At 45.4% G+C, this 19,493-nt stretch overlaps 1 protein-coding gene across 1 annotated transcript in view; it reads left to right on the forward strand.

Annotated features, from left to right (window-relative positions):
• LOC311235920 (voltage-gated delayed rectifier potassium channel KCNH8-like) overlaps positions 1-19,493 on the forward strand; it is a gene marked incomplete at its 3' end in the record, with an annotated part of 374,679 nt that overhangs the window by 271,025 nt on the left and 84,161 nt on the right. Inside the window, exon 10 of the mRNA XM_084323448.1 lies at positions 6,433-6,647. Within this exon, the coding sequence (XP_084179574.1) occupies positions 6,433-6,647 (215 nt within the window). The remainder of the gene's footprint in view (positions 1-6,432; positions 6,648-19,493) is intronic.

The following is a 19,493-nucleotide window of genomic DNA, read 5'->3' on the forward strand; positions in this document are numbered from 1 at the left end:
GCAGTTCCCTCTCTCAGGGCGCAGTTCCCTCTCTCAGGGCGCAGTTCGCTCTCTCAGAGCGCAGTTCCCTCTCTCAGGGTGCAGTTCCCTCTCTCAGGGCGCAGTTCCCTCTCTCAGGGCGCAGTTCTCTCTCTCAGGGTGCAGTTCCCTCTCTCAGGGTGCATTTCCCTCTCTCAGGGCGCAGTTCCCTCTCTCAGGGCGCAGTTCCCTCTCTCAGGGCGCAGTTCTCTCTCTCAGGGTGCAGTTCCCTCTCTCAGGGTGCAGTTCCCTCTCTCAGGGCACAGTTCCCTCTCTCGGGGCACAGTTCTCTCTCTCAGGGCGCAGTTCTCTCTCTCAGGGTGCAGTTCTCTCTCTCAGGGCGCAGTTCCTTCTCTCCGGGCGCAGTTCCCTCTCTCAGGGCGCAGTTCCCTCTCTCAGGGCGCAGTTCTCTCTCTCAGGGTGTAGTTCCCTCTCTCAGGGTGCAGTTCCCTCTCTCAGGGCACAGTTCCCTCTCTCGGGGCACAGTTCTCTCTCTCAGGGCGCAGTTTTCTCTCTCAAGGTGCAGTTCTCTCTCTCAGGGCACAGTTCCTTCTTTCAGGGCGCAGTTCCCTCTCTCAGGGCGCAGTTCCCTCTCTCAGGGCGCAGTTCCTTCTCTCAGGGCGCAGTTTCCTCTCTCAGGGCGCAGTTCCCTCTCTCAGGGCACAGTTCTCTCTCTCAGGGTGCAGTTCCCTCTCTCATGACAGTTCCCTGTGAGATGGCCTAGTTCCAGCTCCTCTGATGGCGGAGGATCTGAGACGCAAGCTCTTCGCCTCTGCTCGCTCCCGTCGTAAGATGGTGAGCTGCAGGGGCGAACGGCTTGGCTTTGGGGAGTTGCTGGAGCCAGACGAGGGTGTTCCTGCTCAGTCTCCTTGTCCGATGGAAACGGAGGATTTTATGGAGGGAGCGGGAGCGCTCTTGTCGGGTCGGTGTTGGACGAGCACCATCAGTTCCTACACGCCCAGGCGGCTGGAGCCATCCTGCACCTGATACAGCTGCAGGGAATCGCTGCCGGGAAGATACGCGCCCTGGCCACTCTGTCCCAGCGCCACCTTTGGCTGGAGCAAGCGAGGGTGCCGGAGCAGAAGAGGCTTCCCCTGCTCACGGCCCCCCTCTCCGAAGCTGGGCTGTTCGGGTCTGCCATGCAGCAAATGACGGCTGCATGCAGGGACATGGAGGAGGAGCACGCTGTGCTCCAGCCCCATTTTCCCCCACCAAACGCTGCCGGTGCTGTTCGACGGAGGCCACGTCGTCGGGGATCCACGACCGTCGCCACCGCCACCACCGCCGCCGCTACTGGGCCCTCGGCCAAGAAGGCCAGGAGCGAAGAGGGTGCCTCGTCCGCCGCAGCCAGCCAACCCACGCCCGGAGGTGACGGTAGGGATCGTCGTGTCCAGGCACCCCAGAACTGTCCCTCCGGGCCCGCTCCCCGTGGGGGCAAGCACCAGGCTGCACGCCGCAGGTGCCGCTAGTGATTTTCCCCCTGTTACCCCTGTTCCCTTCCCCGCCCCAACCATATGATTTGTTACACATTAAATAAAGGGTCCCTCCTGGTGAGGGACTATTTTTTGTTACAAACTGTTTGTTTATTCACTGTATATGTTGGGGATATGTTGTGTGAACTCTCGCCTAGTTGTGGGGTTGTTAGGAGAGCAGGACTTCTTTAGTCATTCTGGTCGCTACATATATATGTGCTTAGCAAGGCCTGGGGCTAGCACTCGGTCGAAAGACTTTTTCTTTCCTCATCCTGAAGAAATATGTTTCTTCTTATAGTGGTAAAAATGTTTACCGTTGTCTGAGGGGGTTGTGTGTGTTCTGTTACATTGCAAACAATGGCATTGAGTCCACAGCTTTGGAGTGTTAGCCTACAGAAGTGCTCGTGTGTATAGCTTGTACCAAGGTCTTAGACCCTCTCTCAACCTTCTGTGTTTTTTCTTGAAACATGAAACACGGGTATCGTGTTCACACAAAAGCCTTCGGCCTTGTTTATAAACCCTGTTCGCAGACGAGTTGTCGTCTGTGACTAGCGTGCGTTGGGTTAGCTTATCCTGGTAGGATATACGCTTCTCCATTAGCATGCTGGCTGCATAGGTATCGCCGCTAAATGACTTGTTTTCTATCGTGTCCGGGGTGTGGGGTCATGAGGGGGTGAACTGATAAACCCCTCCTTCCCTCTTTTCTGATTGGTCAGGGGGTTGAGCCTTCTATCCTTCAGGTTCCCTGCCGCACTGATTGGTCAGCACGGCACGGGGTAGGGAGAGGGGGGGGGACGTAGGGAGTTCCCTGACTCCTCGCCTTTTGGTCGGTTGAGTCATGGGATTCCCCCCGCCATAGAGTACGTCACTGGGCACGTTTCTATTGGTTGGCGACTTGTGTGAGTTCTTTACAGGCTCCATATGTGGACCTCTGTTGTTGTCAAGTTGGTGTTGCGGTGCATAGGAACTCCAGAGTTCTGCTGCGCTCTGTATATGTGTGTCTTGAGCTTTTGGTCACGTGGCTCAATGTTACATAAACTTTTCAATTTGTTGCTCACGTGGGAAGTCTCTCTGGGGGTTCCCCGTCCCCTCTATTATGGAGCAGGTTGACGGGGTGTTGTTTTCCCTCTGCCGCGTCATATGGGACCCATGTCTGTATTTTTTCTGTAAGAAAAGCGGCTTCTTGACGTTCTCCCAGGCGGTTTGGAGGAACGATGTCTGGGTTCTTGTTAGAATTACCATTGATATGTTTTGGGTCTCGACGTGTACATAGTGCTGGCCCTGGGTGCTTCTGATAGGAACCACACATGGGCTTGCGCGCCTTGGTTGCTCATCATTTGAAACACCGTTTTTTATGGGGCAACTGGGATGGAGTTTGTCTCTTCCGAGCGCCAGTGTACTAGGCTTGTCTCTATGAATTCTCGTTCGTCTCTGGGGGATGATAATGGAATAGATCTAAGCATTGGTAGAGGGGTCTCACGCCCTTGGGGTGGGCCATTGGGCATGGTGCTTTGTGTTCTGACCGTCTGGGTGGCGCCCTCTGTGATGTTTTGGATCGGCACGCGTACCTACCCCCCTCCTGGGACTGGGGATGGCGGCGTGATTAGGGCACGGGACTGGTTCTGGTCGTGCCGGACCAGGTCAGTTAACCCGTTGTCTGCCGGGGCGCAGATCTGCTGTTCTGGTACCCTGAGGGACTTGTGCTTTTTCGGGGGGGAAATGCCGGGTCGGCCCGGGCGTTGCAGAGTTTGATGTTATGGAGGTGTTCGTGGTTATGTTACTGCGTGTTATCCCTCACTGTTGCTTGGTCCATGTTGTGTTGTACCATGCGCTGTGCTAAAGGAGCCTGGTCCTTCTCCATTCTTTTTCGCCCCTCTCTTCTCCTGCTTGGCGGGGCTGGGAGGGGGATGTCGAGGTGGTTCTTGTAGAACCCCTCTGGCATCCCTGTGTACATCCCGGTCCGAATTTGTTTTCGTCTACCTGTTGGCCTGGGTTAACCCCTTCTTGAAAACTGAAACACTTGTACTGCTGTATAGCCAGTGTATACCCGCAGTTGTGTTTTGGAGTTTTTTCTTGGGGGGTTATAGGAACAACTGCCTCATGTTACCACCAAGGTGGTGGTTGGTTTCCTGGTGTGTTGGTAGCGGAGTCAACTCTCGGGGTAGGCCGGGCTTGGCCCCGTCTGCCTGTGAGTTTGCCCCTGCACCTTTCATGACGTCTGCCAATCATGTCAGCCTTCTCTGCCTCGGCCCCTCTAGAGGGTCGGGGTTTTTTTGTGTGGAGGCTGCGACATGGTGCACAGCATACCAGCATACGCCCCTTCCGCCGGGGTGCTGTTTTCAGCAGACCCCTTTGGCGCCTGTCTAGTCCGCAGTGCTCCAGGCTCAGGTCAAGTGGCCTGTTGCCTGGATTGAGGGATCGCCCTCTTTGAGGGTTGTCTCCCCGGTGCGCTGCCTGGTCCCGCTGTGGGTGTAGCCTCTTGAGTGCTTCGGGGCGGCGTGCTGTGGGGGGAGGGGCCTGCTCTTGGATGGGCCCTGTCCGAATACGCTGGCGATGTGGTGGGTGGTGTCACTGGTGGTCACCTGGTGGGGTCTTGATGCTGCGGCGTCGTTGGCCTCACCAGGCCCCCTTTTCCGGGGGGTCCAGTCCCTTCCTGGGGCTGGGTCCTCCTTTGCGCTCCGCTGCTACGGCCTTGCCACAGGGTTGGGTTTTTTCCCTTGACCCCGTGATGTTAGGGGTTGTAACGGGGGTTTTATTTCTTCCCGTTCTTTCCCTAGTGGCATGTGGGTTGCACGTTTGTGTAGTCGTGGGTTCTTCTGTGGGAAGGTGAGTCCCACGGTCTGCTCACCCTGTGCGTTTGAGTTGCTAAACCCCTCTTCGCACAGTCTGATCCGATTCCCTCCCGTCCTCCACTAGGGGGGTCCGGGGGCTCGGGTCCTCCCCGGTTCTGATGGTTGTGGGGGGCCTCAGCGGGAACATTTGTCGAGCTTCTGCTTTGCTCAGCTCCTATGTTCCAGAAGGACGCAGAGCGGTAGCTATACGATCTATAATGTACGGTTATATCTATAACCATAGTTATATGAGTATAGCGGACGCTCTGCGTCGGACTCACTGAGGACCCTGTGGTCTTCGCCCTGGTGGTGAAAGGCTGATAGTATGGCCACACCCCTGCTTATGTAGAGAAGCGGATGGGGGTGTGGCCAGGCGAATAGGTGTATAAAGGTGCATGTGGAGATTTTATTCAGTGTTTATACTGACGTAAGGATGTGTTCCAGAAGGACGCAGAGCGTTCGCTATACTCATATAACTATGGTTATAGATATAACCATACGTTCCCTCTCTCAGGGCACAGTTCTCTCTCTCAGGGTGCAGTTCCCTCTCTCAGGGCGCAGTTCCTTCTCTCAGGGCGCAGTTCCCTCCCTCAGGGCGCAGTTCTCTCTCTCAGGGTGCAGTTCCCTCTCTCAGGGTGCAGTTCCTTCTCTCAGGGCACAGTTCCCTCTCTCAGGGCCCAGGTCCCTCTCTCAGGGCGCAGTTCCCGCTCTCAGGGCGCAGTTCCTTCTCTCAGGGCGCAGTTCCTTCTCTCAGGGCGCAGTTTCTTCTCTCAGGGCGCAGTCCTGTTAAGGAAGTTCAGAGTATCGGGGAAGATACTCCAGTCCTTCTACTCAGGAGCTGTAGAGAGTATCTTGACCGGAAACATCACTGCCTGGTATGGGAACAGCACGGCACAGGACAAGAAGGCCCTACAGAGAGTGGTGCGCTCAGCCGAGCGTACCACGGGTATTGCGCTACCTCCCCTGCAGGCTCTATACAACAAGAGGTGCAAATCCAGAGCCTGCAGGATAATGAAAGACCCCCACCACCCCAATAACAGCCTGTTCCAGCTGCTGAGGTCAGGCAGACGCCTGCGAACCCCAGCTACTAGGACGGAGAGGCTTAGGCTAAGCTTCTTCCCCCAGGCCATCGGAGCCTTGAACAATGAACATTGAGAGACACAGAAACTGAACTATCCACACACAAGCACACACAAGCACATACACGACACGCACGCTGAGCACGCTCACACACTAGCAGCCACTTTGACACTCATGCCGCACACACGCACACTTATGGCCAGAGGAAAGGCCACTTTAAATTAGTATAACATCAGGAACAGTGTATTGCACTACTAAAGCTACCTAGCATGTCCTATATGCTCTGTAAATACTATGTACAGATACCAAGATGGCACACCATGTACCTGTTTATTGCATTGTTGTTTTTATTGGATTCTATTATATGTTGTACCACTGTATTTTTATTGGATTCTATTATATGTTGTACCACTGTATTGCACATCATCGCGGGCAAGACCAGCAGCATTTCATTGTATACCTGTATGCCGTGACAATTAAAACTCTTGACTTGACTTGACTTGACTTGAGTCCCCTCTCCCTGGGCATAGTTCCCTCTCTCAGGGGGCAGTTCCCTCTCTCAGGGCGCAGTTCCCTCTCTCAGGGCACAATTCAATATCAAATACTTCTCTACTTTTACTTTTGAATGAATGGTTTTGAATGAAGGACTTTTACTTTTATACCAGTGTACTATTTTATCTGCGTATTTCAACTTTGACTTAAAAGAACACGCCAACATTTTGGGAGAGTAGCTTATCGTCTTCTGCAGAGAGAGACAAGAAGATAGATACCAGTTTCCTTTCTGTGCGTTCAGTAGAAAGCTACCTGGCTGCACGTTAGCCTAGCTTAACTAACACCTCTCCCGAACTCTAACCGGTCATGTCCGCTTCCATTCATTGTGCTAAGCTAGGCTAATGTGCAGCCCAATAGCTTTCTAGTGAACGCACAGAGAGGAAACTGGTATCTATCTTCTTGTCTCTCTCTGGAGAAGACGAAGGAACTTCTTTACTTCTTGACAGTACTTCTTCCACCACTTCTTTCTTTCATCCCAGGCCGGGGAGACCTCATTGGCTCAGACTCGCTGACCCAAGAGGAAGTGATTAAGACCAACGCCTGCGTCAAGGCCCTGACCTACTGTGACCTGCAGTACATCAGCCTGAAGGGGCTCCGTGAGGTCCTCTGTCTCTACCCCGACTACGCCCAGAAGTTCATCACGGAGATCCAACACGACCTCACGTACAACCTCCGCGAGGGACACACCGCTGAGGTAGGTGTCGAAGGTGTGAAGGTGTGACAGTGTTGAAGGTGTAGCGGGAATCAAACCGGGAACCTCCGAATTACCAGACGACTGCTCTACCTCCTGTCGTCCCAATTATTTATGCGGCACTGCAACGGGGCTAGAGTAGTACACTCTGCGGGGACGGGAGGGGGGTGAAGGTACTTTTATTCAGATTCAGATTCAGATTCCTTTCAGATTCCTTTATTGTCACGTATTTCAGTACCTTACAGCAAGAAAGAGGGACATTCTATTTGTTGTGGTCCATCGACCATAGCAGCTTCCAATAATATAAATACAATAAAATGTGAATAGAATAAGAATAAAATAAGTTAAAATGACTCAAATAAAGATGACTATATACAGTTCTAAAAAGTGTGCAGTGCAGATAACAGGATTTGTAGATATAGAGGGGGGGCTCTGTCGACGAGTCTTATGTCTTGGGGGGGGGGAAGCTGTTCTTCAGCCGGTTGGTTCTGGCCGTGTGGATTTTATTTTCCAATTTTACGCATCAATTTGTACCTTTTCTGCATCGATTTATGGTGGAAATGTCTTCATTTATGTAAAGGAAAAGACAACATTCCGGTACCCACTGACACAAATATAATGGAATATAATGCAGTCTAATTCAGAAACCCTGAAGGTAAGAAAGTGAAGTGTATTGGCCTAAATAAGCTAGCTGGCTACTTACCTTACACAAGGCTATGTGAGAAGCCACTGACTGAACACGAGTGAGGGGCACGTCTGCAAGGTTGAGATGGTACGGTCCTGTGTAGGGGTGTCTGAAATTGTTGGTTAATATATAGTTACAGGTAAGAAGGATATATTTTTTATCCCCTTATTTTTGGCCCCTTTTGGGGAGGGGGTTGTCTTTCATATTAGCTAGCTTCTGAGGCGGGGGCCCCCCCCTAAATCTATGCCTATGCTTTCGAGGATGCTCGCCTCGAACCTGATGGAGTAACCTGCCAACATCTTACCATCTTCTCCAGAGAGAGACAAGAAGATAGATACCAGTTTCCTCTCTGTGTGTTCAGTAGAAAGCTATCTGGCGCTGCACATTAGCCTAGCTTAGCACAATGAATGAAAGCGGACATGACCGGTTAGCCTTCGAGAGAGGTGTTAGTTGGACAATGCCTAGGCTAACCGGCACTGTCCGCTTCAATTGCATTGTGCTAAGCTGGGCCAATAGTGAATTCCTGGGGGGGGGGGGGATTCTTCCCTCACCTCTCACTGAGGCGATCGAGCTATCCTCTGGGAATGTGTGCCTTGCTAGCATAATGTCATTAGAGATTAGAGATGTCATTATCTGTTTCTGTATAGTTGTGACATCGTCACCTTAAACTTCGATGCCCCGAGAAGTGAACTCACTGCTTTGTACACACTAAAAACAGATTGGTCAAATTTGACCCAATTCGGGTTATTTTTGACCCAATTCACTGGTCAAAAAGGGCCCGACCAGTGTGTGGGTTAATTTGACCCAATATTATTGGTTATTTCATTTGACCCATAACTTGGGTCAAATAAACGAATACTAACGACCCATTTTAAGGGTCAAAATAACCCAACTTCCAAGTTGATTTGACCCCATATTGGGTTATACCAACAACCCATTTTAAGGGTCAAAATAACCCAATTTCCAAGTTGATTTGACCCCATATTGGGTTATACAAACGACCCATTTTAAGGGTCAAAATAACCCAACCTCCTAGTTGATTTGACCCCGTATTGGGTTATACAAACGACCCATTTTAAGGGTCAAAATAACCCAATTTCCAAGTTGATTTGACCCCATATTGGGTTATACAAACGACCCATTTTAAGGGTCAAAATAACCCAACCTCCTAGTTGATTTGACCCCGTATTGGGTTATACAAACGACCCATTTTAAGGGTCAAAATAGTTGCTTTGACTGAATCTTGGGTTACATCAAAAGGGTCAAATAGACCCTATTCACAGCAGCCATCTTGTGAGCCAGATTGACAACGATTGACCAACAGATGGACACAGCAACATGATTAGTTACACATGTGTCAGTCTGGTTCACAGGATGTAGGTTTACCCTGCTGTGTCAAGATGGCTGCTGTGAAAAGGGCCTATTAACACAACTGCTATAGTTAGTACACTACATTAGGTTGGCACAGATGCTTGATTGAAAGGTATAACAGTCTAAATGTGCTGAAATCAATGAAAAGAACAGACCAAGGCGTAGAATACATTTAACTTCAAAATGTATTACACTTGTTGCATATACATGTCACGGCGTGTGGACATCAAAAAGTGCTTTCATGTCAAACTGATTTCCTGTTTAAATAATAAATAATAAATAATACATATCGGTATCTGGTTTTGTACTGCTTTACTGCCCTGTTGGAACACTCCCCCAGATATTGATAGATCAAAACACATATATACTAAGGCTGTCAAAGTTAACGCGGTATTAACACGTTATCGCCCGATTCTATTAACGCCACTATTTTTTTTAACTCACGATTAACTTTTAAGATTTTTTTTTACTAGACTATCAGGTGTATTATTGATGCTCTCATTGATACTATGTTTGTTTCTGAAGTGTGTGTGTGTGTGTGTGTGTGTGTGTGTGTGTGTGTGTGTGTGTGTGTGTGTGTGTGTGTGTGTGTGTGTGTGTGTGTGTGTGTGTGTGTGTGTGTGTGTGTGTGTGTGTGTGTGTGTGTGTGTGTGTGTGTGTGTGTGTGTGTGTGTGTGTGTGTGTGTGTGTGTGTGTGTGTGTGTGTTGTGTGTGAGATATAGAGATAGAGAGGGGGTGAGAGAGAAGGGAAGGGGCAAGAGAGAAAGAGAGCTGGGAGAGTGTGTGTGAGAGAGAGAGGGGGGGTGTGTGCGATTACTCAGCCCTTGTGTGGGTGAATGTAACAAGTTCCTAACGTTTTCTTTCCCCTATTATTTCATGTACACTTTATTCATTGTTTTAATGAATTTTCTTTCTTTTAAGTTATTTTGTGCATCACTCTGTTTTGAATTTGATGCAAATTTGCAATGCATGAGGGTCATCCTTTTGTGTTAAATGACTGCATAACGAAAGCATTTGTTGACTCGCATGTTGATAAGAGAGTATTACTTGGAACTTGAAAAAGATCCGTTTAAGGTAGAACATTTTTATTAATTTGTGATTAATCGCGAGTTAACTATGGACAATCATGCGATTAATCGTGTTAAATATTTTAATCGATTGACAGCACTAATATATACATATAGAAATACGGGACTTAGCGTCTACCCATCTCCCTCCTCCTCCATCTCTTCCCCCACCTTCCCTCCTGCTACTTCACCTATTCCACCTCCTCCTCATTTGTACGTTTTGCGTTACGTACGGCTGTCCTTAAGAATGCTACATGCTTGGACTCTGGTCCCTCAATATTATATATAACGTGCTGGAGAAACTCCCATGCATGAACACACTGCCTGGGGTACTTTATGTCAAATACATAAAATGCTTTAAAACACATATCAACTGCCCCGAGCATTGTGCTTTCAGGGTGCGCCCGACCTGCATAGATCACGAATGCCTGAGCACAACATGTGTGTGGTTCTCCCAGCACCAAAACCGAGGGAGAGGGTCTTGCCTGCTGGAGGTACTCCACCATATTTGTCCCAACCTAAAATAAGCAAAGAAAGAATGTTAAATACAGGTGAATCTTGGGTTGACAGTAGCCCCTTTCGTGACTGCGGTTTGCAAGCCTGGGGCTTTTGTGACCACAGTCACTTGCTGGTGTGCCGCGACGAGTTTAAAAAATAACTACCAAGCGTGATCGGGGGGCTGGGGGTCGGTCAAAAATATATCAGATATGAATTTCAAAGATACCCAGCATACAATATGGGTTTAACACAGCTTTACAGTGGGGTCTGGAAGCTCGGAGTTGCTAATAAACAGTTTAAAACATTGTTCGAAAGCGAGTGGTACTTACAGAGCGAGCCGTGTATTTCCGCCATTGGTGTCACCGCGCATGCGCACCAGCATTTCACCAGGCATTTGGCTGCCTGGTGCGCATGCGCGGTGACACCAATGCGCGGTGACACCAATTTCATAAGCAACTCCGAGCTTCCAGACCCCACTGTAAAGCTGTGTTAAACCCATATTGTACGCTGGGTATCTTTGAAATTCATATCTGATATATTTTTGACCGACCCCCGATCACGCTTGGTAGTTCTTTTTTAAACTCGTCGCGGCACACCAGCAAGTGACTGCGGTCACAAAAGCCCCAGGCTTGCAAACCGCAGTCACGAAAGGGGCTAGGTTGACAGCAAATCATAAGCAAGATAACAGGTTTATACCAACTATACAAGGGAGCCAAATTAAATCAAGTTAGTTTTTTTTCTCATGCCAATGGAACGTGCAATGACATTTTGGAGGGCTCAAAACAGTGGTTTTAACTCGTCTTTGTAAATCCTTTCGAGTTTAAATAGAGGTTATGGGGGCCATAGCCCGATCAGGCTACAGATGTCTTCGTCAACCTTATAGCCTGACAACTTTGGTGCACCAACATCCTTCTTAGGCTACATAGCAACATTTCCCCAATTCATAACATGAAATTGTACTTACAGGCTTGAGGTCAACGAAGGCTGACCGGGCCTCTTCGCTGGAGTGCCGCCTACATTTTTTGTTGAGCCTATATACCGTCTGTGGGAACATGTCGGGTAGCAGCCTGAGAGCCAGTTCCCCTTTGGCATCTGTATGTGAACAACAGAAAGTGTCAGAATGTTGTGGCCGGCACTCAATTGGTAATAATTTAAGACCTTTTCAAACAAACAAACAAATAAAACGACTGGAAAAAAAAGATAACCAGAGTATTATTATCACAATTCATCAACTGAAATTGGCAAAAGCTACAACAAATGCAGATCTACAACCTGGAAGAAAAGCCATTTCCTATTTCGCAACTCAAGAGAAGGAATCGCTAACTTACCCATCTTGTCTCGCCAGCTGCAGGACTTTCTCTGCATATTCCGTCACCCATGTCTCAAACAACTTTGGTGCAGCCTCGCCATGCAGCACCAAGAAGTCCTGCGATATCTAAAAAAGATTTAGTTTGAAAGAAATTAGTGCTGTCAGGCGATTAAAAAAAATCTAATTAATTACAGGATTTGTAATTAATTAATCTAATTAACGCGATAAACTGACAGCCCTAAAAGAAATGTTATGTGACAGCTGATATTTTAAAGGCTAGTTCAACTCATTTAGATAAGTAGATGGGGAAATTAGGGTCAGGTTAAAAACTACCATTATGAATTATCATTGTAGATGCAATATGTTACAGTAGATCCATACCATGCCTGGGCTGGTGAGGCGAGGGTACTCCGTAATGACCTCTTCTATGTCCTTGGAGTGATTTCCCCGAATCCACTTGGCTCTGTAGAGGACGGTGTCCTTCATATACTCCTGAACTTGAGTGAAGGGCTCCAGGTTATGTTTCAGCCACTCCCTTTGCTGCTGGGCCCTTTCTTCTGGCAGGGTCGATTCTATAGAAACATATATACAACACATTGTAAATTAACTATCTAAAAATGATCTCCGATTTCGTAACCCATTTTCACCAGTAGGACTTAGCACATTATTACAATCAGATCCTTTCCCTCCAGTCAGGCGCCCCGGCTGACCAGAGGGAGGTGCTATTGCCCAGCATTGTTGCATGTTTTGGTGAAGGGTTCAACAAGGTATATTAAATGAGGTAAAGTCAGAAATCAGCCATTTTTGCTCCATGGAGCCCCCCTTGAGGATTCATGTGCAGTAAGCTCCCCCTGGTGAAGAATATAGTTACCCCCTGGGGACACAGGAAAACATGGCCCTTTTTGCCGACCCCAGGTATTACCTGGTATGTATGCCCTGGGTGGCTCGTTGGCTTCAGGCATTCGCTGTCTGGACCCAGAACCCCGCCTCTTTCGGACATTCCGAAGCCTTTCTTCAATGAATCCAGTAGCTGGATAGTAGAAAGGTTTGCCATTCTTCATTCCCTTCCGGCCTTTGATGCACCATATGTCCTGGAAACGATAAGACAAGATAGAACTCTGTCACCCTTTGCATGTTATGCTTAAATTATGGAAAAAGTCCTGTACCTGAAACAAAGAGCAGGGAGGGGGGGGGATAAAATGCATCAACCCTGTACCTGGAGTACAATCAAATTGGATCTGATTGATTTTCGTGCAGGAATGGAACGTTTTGTATTGTAAAATGCCATACATTTTTTACAGCTATTTACAAACACAACACAAAATACTATACTTTATACTTATAGCACATGCATGATCCTGGTCTCTTTTGAAAGATTACATTCTGAAGTTTCTGATACAATAAAGAAAACTCACTTTTAGTGCTACTGAAATAGAGCAACATAGGTCTGAACTTGAGTTGTAGAAAAACTTGTTACTCAACGGGTTAACATTGGGTGTCCTGTATGTGATGCGAGAGAAAAATGACTCCTTATTTTCTACTAATATTACTACTCATCAAATGTTCCATTTCTCTATGAACTAGGCTGGAGGAAGAAAACTTACATAGCCACGGTCTGATCCATCGTTTAATGATGGGAATGTCCGCACCAAGGATTCTGCCAGGGCCTCTTTTATGTCCATGGTTGGCCTGTAAACATAGATCGAAACATTTCACCAGTCCTGGTATAACATAAAGCACAAATATAATGACTTGCTATAGATCAGAATGATAGGATAAAAAAATATATATATATATATATATATATATATATATATATATATATATATATATATATATATATATATATATATATATATATATATATATATATATATATATATATATATATATATATATATATATATATATATATATATATATATAATATATAATAATAATAATAATAATAATAATAATAATAATAATAATAATAATAATAATAATAATAATAATAATAATAATAATAATAATAATAATAATAATAATAATAATAATAATAATAATAATAATAATAATAATAATAATAATAATAATAATAATAATAATAATAATAATAATAATAATAATAATAATAAATAAAATCAATATTAATTAATAAAACAATTTAATAATAATAATTATTATTAAAGAAATAATTAAATACATATGATTTATTATTTATTATTATATTATAAATAATTAAATAAATATTATTTATTATTTATTATTATATTATAAATAAATTAAAAAAATAAAAATAAAAAAAGCTATAGGCCTACAAGCCAAATTACATTATGAAACTCTCATTTGGGGGTCATTTTTAGCGGATGCTTTAGCTCTAAATGAGTCAAGTTATGCCTCCTAATCAACTCTAGACTTGACGTACCTCTCTCCAAACTTTTGGATCAGCAAATCCACCAGTATTTTGACCATGGCAATTCTTTTCTTTCCGAAGATGGAATCACCTTTATCCAGGCTCTCCAGAATTTGCCCGCCATTGGGAGCGGCAGAAAGAGCCGCTACGATATCCTGCAGAGACATGACAGAAACATGACAGCTGTTAAGGATGTGCTGTAGTACCATCAACCAATTTAACTCTGGCAGCATACAGATTTCTTCCTTGTGATGTACTAGCGGCATGTCTATGCGGTGTAGCCTACACATCTGAAGTTGTTGCCTCACGCCAAAAACACAGGGGATAGGCGGGAGCCTAGGCTGAGAACCCGTTCAAGGACTTCAGATTTCGGACGTGTCACAAATCAAGGGTCAACATTTGATATTTAAAAACATTACCCTAGTCAAATATTAGCTAAATAAAATACTGACAAGAGTATAGATGAGTTAGTTTAAGTATTGAAGTTCTGAGATATGTACTGGCTCCAAGTGCTTCCAGATCCATCCATGCTTCTTGAACAACTTACAAATAGTGGAACCGGTCGTAGAATCACAATCTGGTCTGCTGCCCTCGATTCCTCTACGGTGGAGACCTCCTGGCTTGATCCAGAAGCTGCAGATTCCTCCATGGGGGATATGGTAGCAACAAGGCTTGTTGCAGGTGGCTCAGCATTTGAAGCCTTTTGCAGCAAAGAAAGGTTATCAGCTTAGAGGCATTTTAGGTTAAAGTGAGTTGTTGTGTACAGATACAAAATATATTTGCAGTCAGCAGTGTCGTTTTCCATTTAACCGATTGACACCCAAGATGGCCAATAGCCTACACACACGGAAACATTTAAATACTGGTGAAGATTTATTTTGTCATAGGGTTTAAAGTGGTTAGTGTTTAGTTGTAGAACTATTTTAATTAAACACATTCTTACTTACAACAATTAATGTCATCTCAGTAGTCCAAGGAGTTTCCCCATACCAGCAGTCCAACAATGTATCTCGTCATCGAAGAGTTGTAGCAGAGTAAGGCAGTCCACAGCATGAAACTAAAGACTAACTATTCAAAATATGTTCGGAATATATACTGTAGGCTATCACTGTGTTTCTAGTAATTCAAGGCAGTGTTTCTTTCCTGATTTTTTTCCTCACTATTTACAAGTGGCAGTGGCCATTCAGATGGCCATTCACAGTCTAAAAACGTCTATAGCGCAGAGAGATGAATACAGTGTCAACATCTCTGTATGACTGGACTGCATGTAGTGGGTGATGATCAAGCAGCTCTTTCACATCGATAGCCAACAAATCTTTGGTTTGGATCACACTGTAAGCAAAGAAATGCTTCTCAAACCCCATTGTCTCCCACCTCTGAACAACTAGCTTTACAGATGGCTCTAAAACCAAAATGGCTTTAATAAGCCCAAACTGAGGCTCTCCATCTTGGTCATAGGACATAAACACTGTCATGCCTGGTCTGTATGTTGTACCCTTAACAGTGACCCTGGCCGGTACATACAATTCAGCGAAAAGGGGTATTCCTGTGAGACCACTTTGAATTTCATTATAGCCTTCAAAATGAGCCAGAAAGGTAGTATACCCTGGACCAATTTCTGTGTTGTGGCTTAACACAGACCCACACATGAAACTGTAGCATTGCATTATCTGATGTCGATAAGCCATGGTTTTGCTAAGGTTGCGGAAGTTGCAAGTGACATGACTGACTTGTTTGAAGAATCCATGTCTTGCCTCAAAGCGCATTACCCACAAATGGATCAATGGTCCAAGTGTTCGAATTGCTTTTGGATAATGAAGCATGAAATGGTGTTTTGGGCACAAATGCAGAGCAAATAGATCCAGGAAAAGAGAGTGATGCTCTTCAATGATTTTACTCAGGTACTGTGTTGCTGCATGAGTAACAGATGGAGAGAAGATGATCTCCATGCACATTAATAGGAGTAGGAGAAGTTCCCATTCCTTATTGTCTGTAGGGATAAGGTCACCGATCATTACTGGAAGTAACCTTAGTAGACACCACATCTGAGCTGCAGACTGATGCAGAGGGCTTCCAAGGTTCTTTAAATCATTCTTACTTATTACAGAGGGCTTGTTTCCCACATCACAAAAGCCATAATCAAAGCTGGTGATACGATAGTTTAGCTTATCTAGTGAGATAAGCTTTTGTTCTATGAGTGCATTTAACACAAGTTTAAATTCGTATGGCCCTACCCCTTCGAGGATGTCATGCATTATGTCCAGTGCCATATTGTCCGTAACATGATAAAAAGACAGACTGTTGAGGACACTGTCTCTTTTAAGGCCTGTCTGAGAGGGGTTGTCTGTCCGTAAATCCTCTGCGTGAGTATTCACATCTCGGGACAGCGTATCGTCTACCTGTGTCTGTACTTTTTTTTTTTTTTTTACTTTATTTTTTAGCGTTTATCGCTTTTCTGGTCAAGCGTGACCGACAGTTGTAGAGTGAAACGGGTGGGAGAACAGGGGAAGACATTCGGCAAATGACGGCGGGTCCGGGAATCGAACTCAGAGTCAACCAGAACCGTGACGTTACACGGCTCCTCCCGACGCAGAAATAGCGCCGAGATACGTGGTGAGCTACTGGAGCTCCCCCCTGTGTCTGTACTTTCAAGACATCTCTGTGTATTTTGCATAAACGGCACACATGGTTCCCCAAAAAACTCTCTATGTAACCAAGTATTGCGTTCAATCCTAAATTGTCTCCCACTACCTGAACAACGGCGAATTTGACAACGCCTTGGAAGCTAGGCGTGTTAACAGTTATGCCATCCCTCTCAAGACACTTTAGTTCTTCCACAATAGGGCGCAACACTGCATCAATGCCATAGGTTTTTGCATCATCTGATTTATAGACTGCCAACAAGAAGTGTGACTGCAAATTGGATAGGATGTCTGGTGGCAAACTCTTCAAGATAAAATATATAAATCCTAACTTGTGAACCCCAGTCTTTGACCCGAGGGGGTTCACAGTTTCACAATCATCATTGTATAACAGCAATGGGATTGACACCTCTTTCAAAAAGAGTGGATGATTTTTACAGAAATCTCCATCAAATATATCCTGAAGAGCATCACTCTCTCTCTGTTGCCATTCCATCATGGCCTGTAAAACACCAGGAAGCTCCAGTATCTTGACCAGAAGACGCTTTAGTGGAATACGCTGAAAGGTATCAGTCAGAGCAACTTGTCGAACGGTGCCAGTGGCAGAGTCTCTCCGCTGTACAAAGGTTTGGTTATCGGAGAAACACTCCTCAATTGGCTGGATGAAGTTCCCAGAGTTAGTAAAATACCTAATCTGTTTATAGTCTGTCTCCAGACCCTCGAAAGGGTTAGCTGCATCTAAAAAGTCCTGCCTGAGCTCCTCTACCTGTGGGTTTTGATCATGCCCAAACTGACTGAAAAGCGACATGGTCTTTGTTTGTAGTCTGCTCACTAAATCTCCAATTAAACTTGAGGTTTGCTGAACCACAACATTTATATTTGTAAAGGTCTGGGAAGATTTTGATCTAAGATGAGCTATAAAATGGGCTACTCTCTCTGTGATTCCCTCTTGCTCTAGTTCGTCCCATTCATCATCATTATCTTCATCTTCCGCCATTTGTTCACCCTCAACTTGCCGTACTAGCTCTTCAGCATTGAAAGTATTAGCAGCCTGATTTGGTACGTTAGGTGGCTGGGCCAGGGCCTGGTTGTCGTTATGTTCTCCTTGCAAGTGCTTTCTGTAAGACCGAATGAAAGAAAATGTTCTGCTACAAACTCCCTCACAACATTGGAAATAAGTGGATGAAGCGTTTATATTGTGTGCTACTCGTAAATGTGAAAAGAGAGACTTGGCATCACCAGGAATTAGCCTTTTGCATTTAAAGCATGTATACGCCATCTGCCTTGATGTTAGAACACTTAGTGATCACTTACAAATTCTCTGTAAAGTTTTGAAAACTTGAGCCTGGGGCCTATTTTGGGGATGAGGTTCCGGATTGTTTCGCCATCTAAAAGGTGAAACGCCTCCTCATCGATATCTTAATCTGAAAGACAAAGACAGAAAACAAAAATACGTTTACAGTAATTTCAGTGCCATCCAGTGGCAGCTAACTCCAACACAGGACCAGGCTGGCAGGACCAGAGAACCAAGATGAAGAACAGAATAATGTGTGTGTGCCTGCATGTGTGTTGAAACCCTATACAATACTGCTTTGTCATGGAAACATTTTCATGGTCAAGAAAGTAAAAATTCTCACCTTTAAAACTGTCTGTGAGCTCTGGCAATTGCCACTCAATAAGCTTTTCTGCGACAAAGCTGTCCATCAAGACTGGCCTGAAACAAAAGAGAAAGCAATGTGGAAATGAACACATCTGCAATTAATTAATGCCTCATGCCCAAGTACTCAGCCACGTGTGAACGATAGGCCAAGTATACTTGCTGACATAGCAGCCTAGAATATTTAGCACTGATTTCAGGTGTAAAAAGCCTCACCACATGTCTGGCTTCCGCAGTCTACTGCTTAATTTAGTATAGGATGTTGTAAATTGATGCCCGAATCGCGGGACATTAGAGAGATGATGGAAATGTAGACCTCAAAATGGCGCTAAATCTCAGTATGTAGCTAGCTAGCGAACCAGCTATGTCACCGCATTGAGAGGACAACAGCTTTATTACACACATATGGTTAATAAAGATATCAATCATATAACGTTACACAGCTATAGATAGTCTCCAGTTAATCTGGTATCATTACAACCCAAAACACGGTAAAATTAGCAATAACAGTAACGTCACTAGTACTGGCTAACTAGGCCTAGCTACTAGCCAGAACCTTTGTAATACTCATAGACTTGGTCACTTTCGGTAGCATGCTTGAACGGTAATGATTTATGTGTCGTGTCGTGTCGTGTGGCTTATTTATTAATAGAGGTTACCACATATTTTTACAAGGTTAGAGATGAACCGATTATAGAAATGAGTAGCTAAGTTGCAACTTGCGGTGGATAGCTAGCTAGCTAGCTAGCTGATGACGCGACAGATAGCTGTGAAGAGCTAGCTAATTTAGTTCCACAACGTTTACAGAGCATGGTTAACACGACGCAATAGGTACAATGGATGGGTTGAGATAATACTGTGCTAACGAAACGAGATCTTACCTTGAGTCAGTGAAGTCTTTTCCGTGATCGTGAAGAGGGTTTGTTGGACCGTGTTGACTGTGAACGTGGGACCGTGTTGACTGTGAACATGACCGTCTGACTGACTGGAACAAAAGGGGTGTACGATAGTTCCCAGTGGGGGAGGGGTGTAGCTTTGCAGATCCCGGCGGAAACACCCAGCTCTCTGACCCAGCACATGGGTTATGTCTCAGAAAATTTACCCATCATTATTATAACTCACAAATTGGGTCAAAATTGGGTCAAAATTTAATTTCAATAACCCAAATAATGGTTATGCTCAGAGAATTAACCCATAATTTTAACCCAACACGATTAACCAAGAA

The sequence above is a fragment of the Notolepis coatsorum genome (genome assembly GCF_963971535.1).
Source record: "Notolepis coatsorum genome assembly, chromosome: 1".
Taxonomy (NCBI): Eukaryota; Metazoa; Chordata; class Actinopteri; order Aulopiformes; family Paralepididae; genus Notolepis; species Notolepis coatsorum.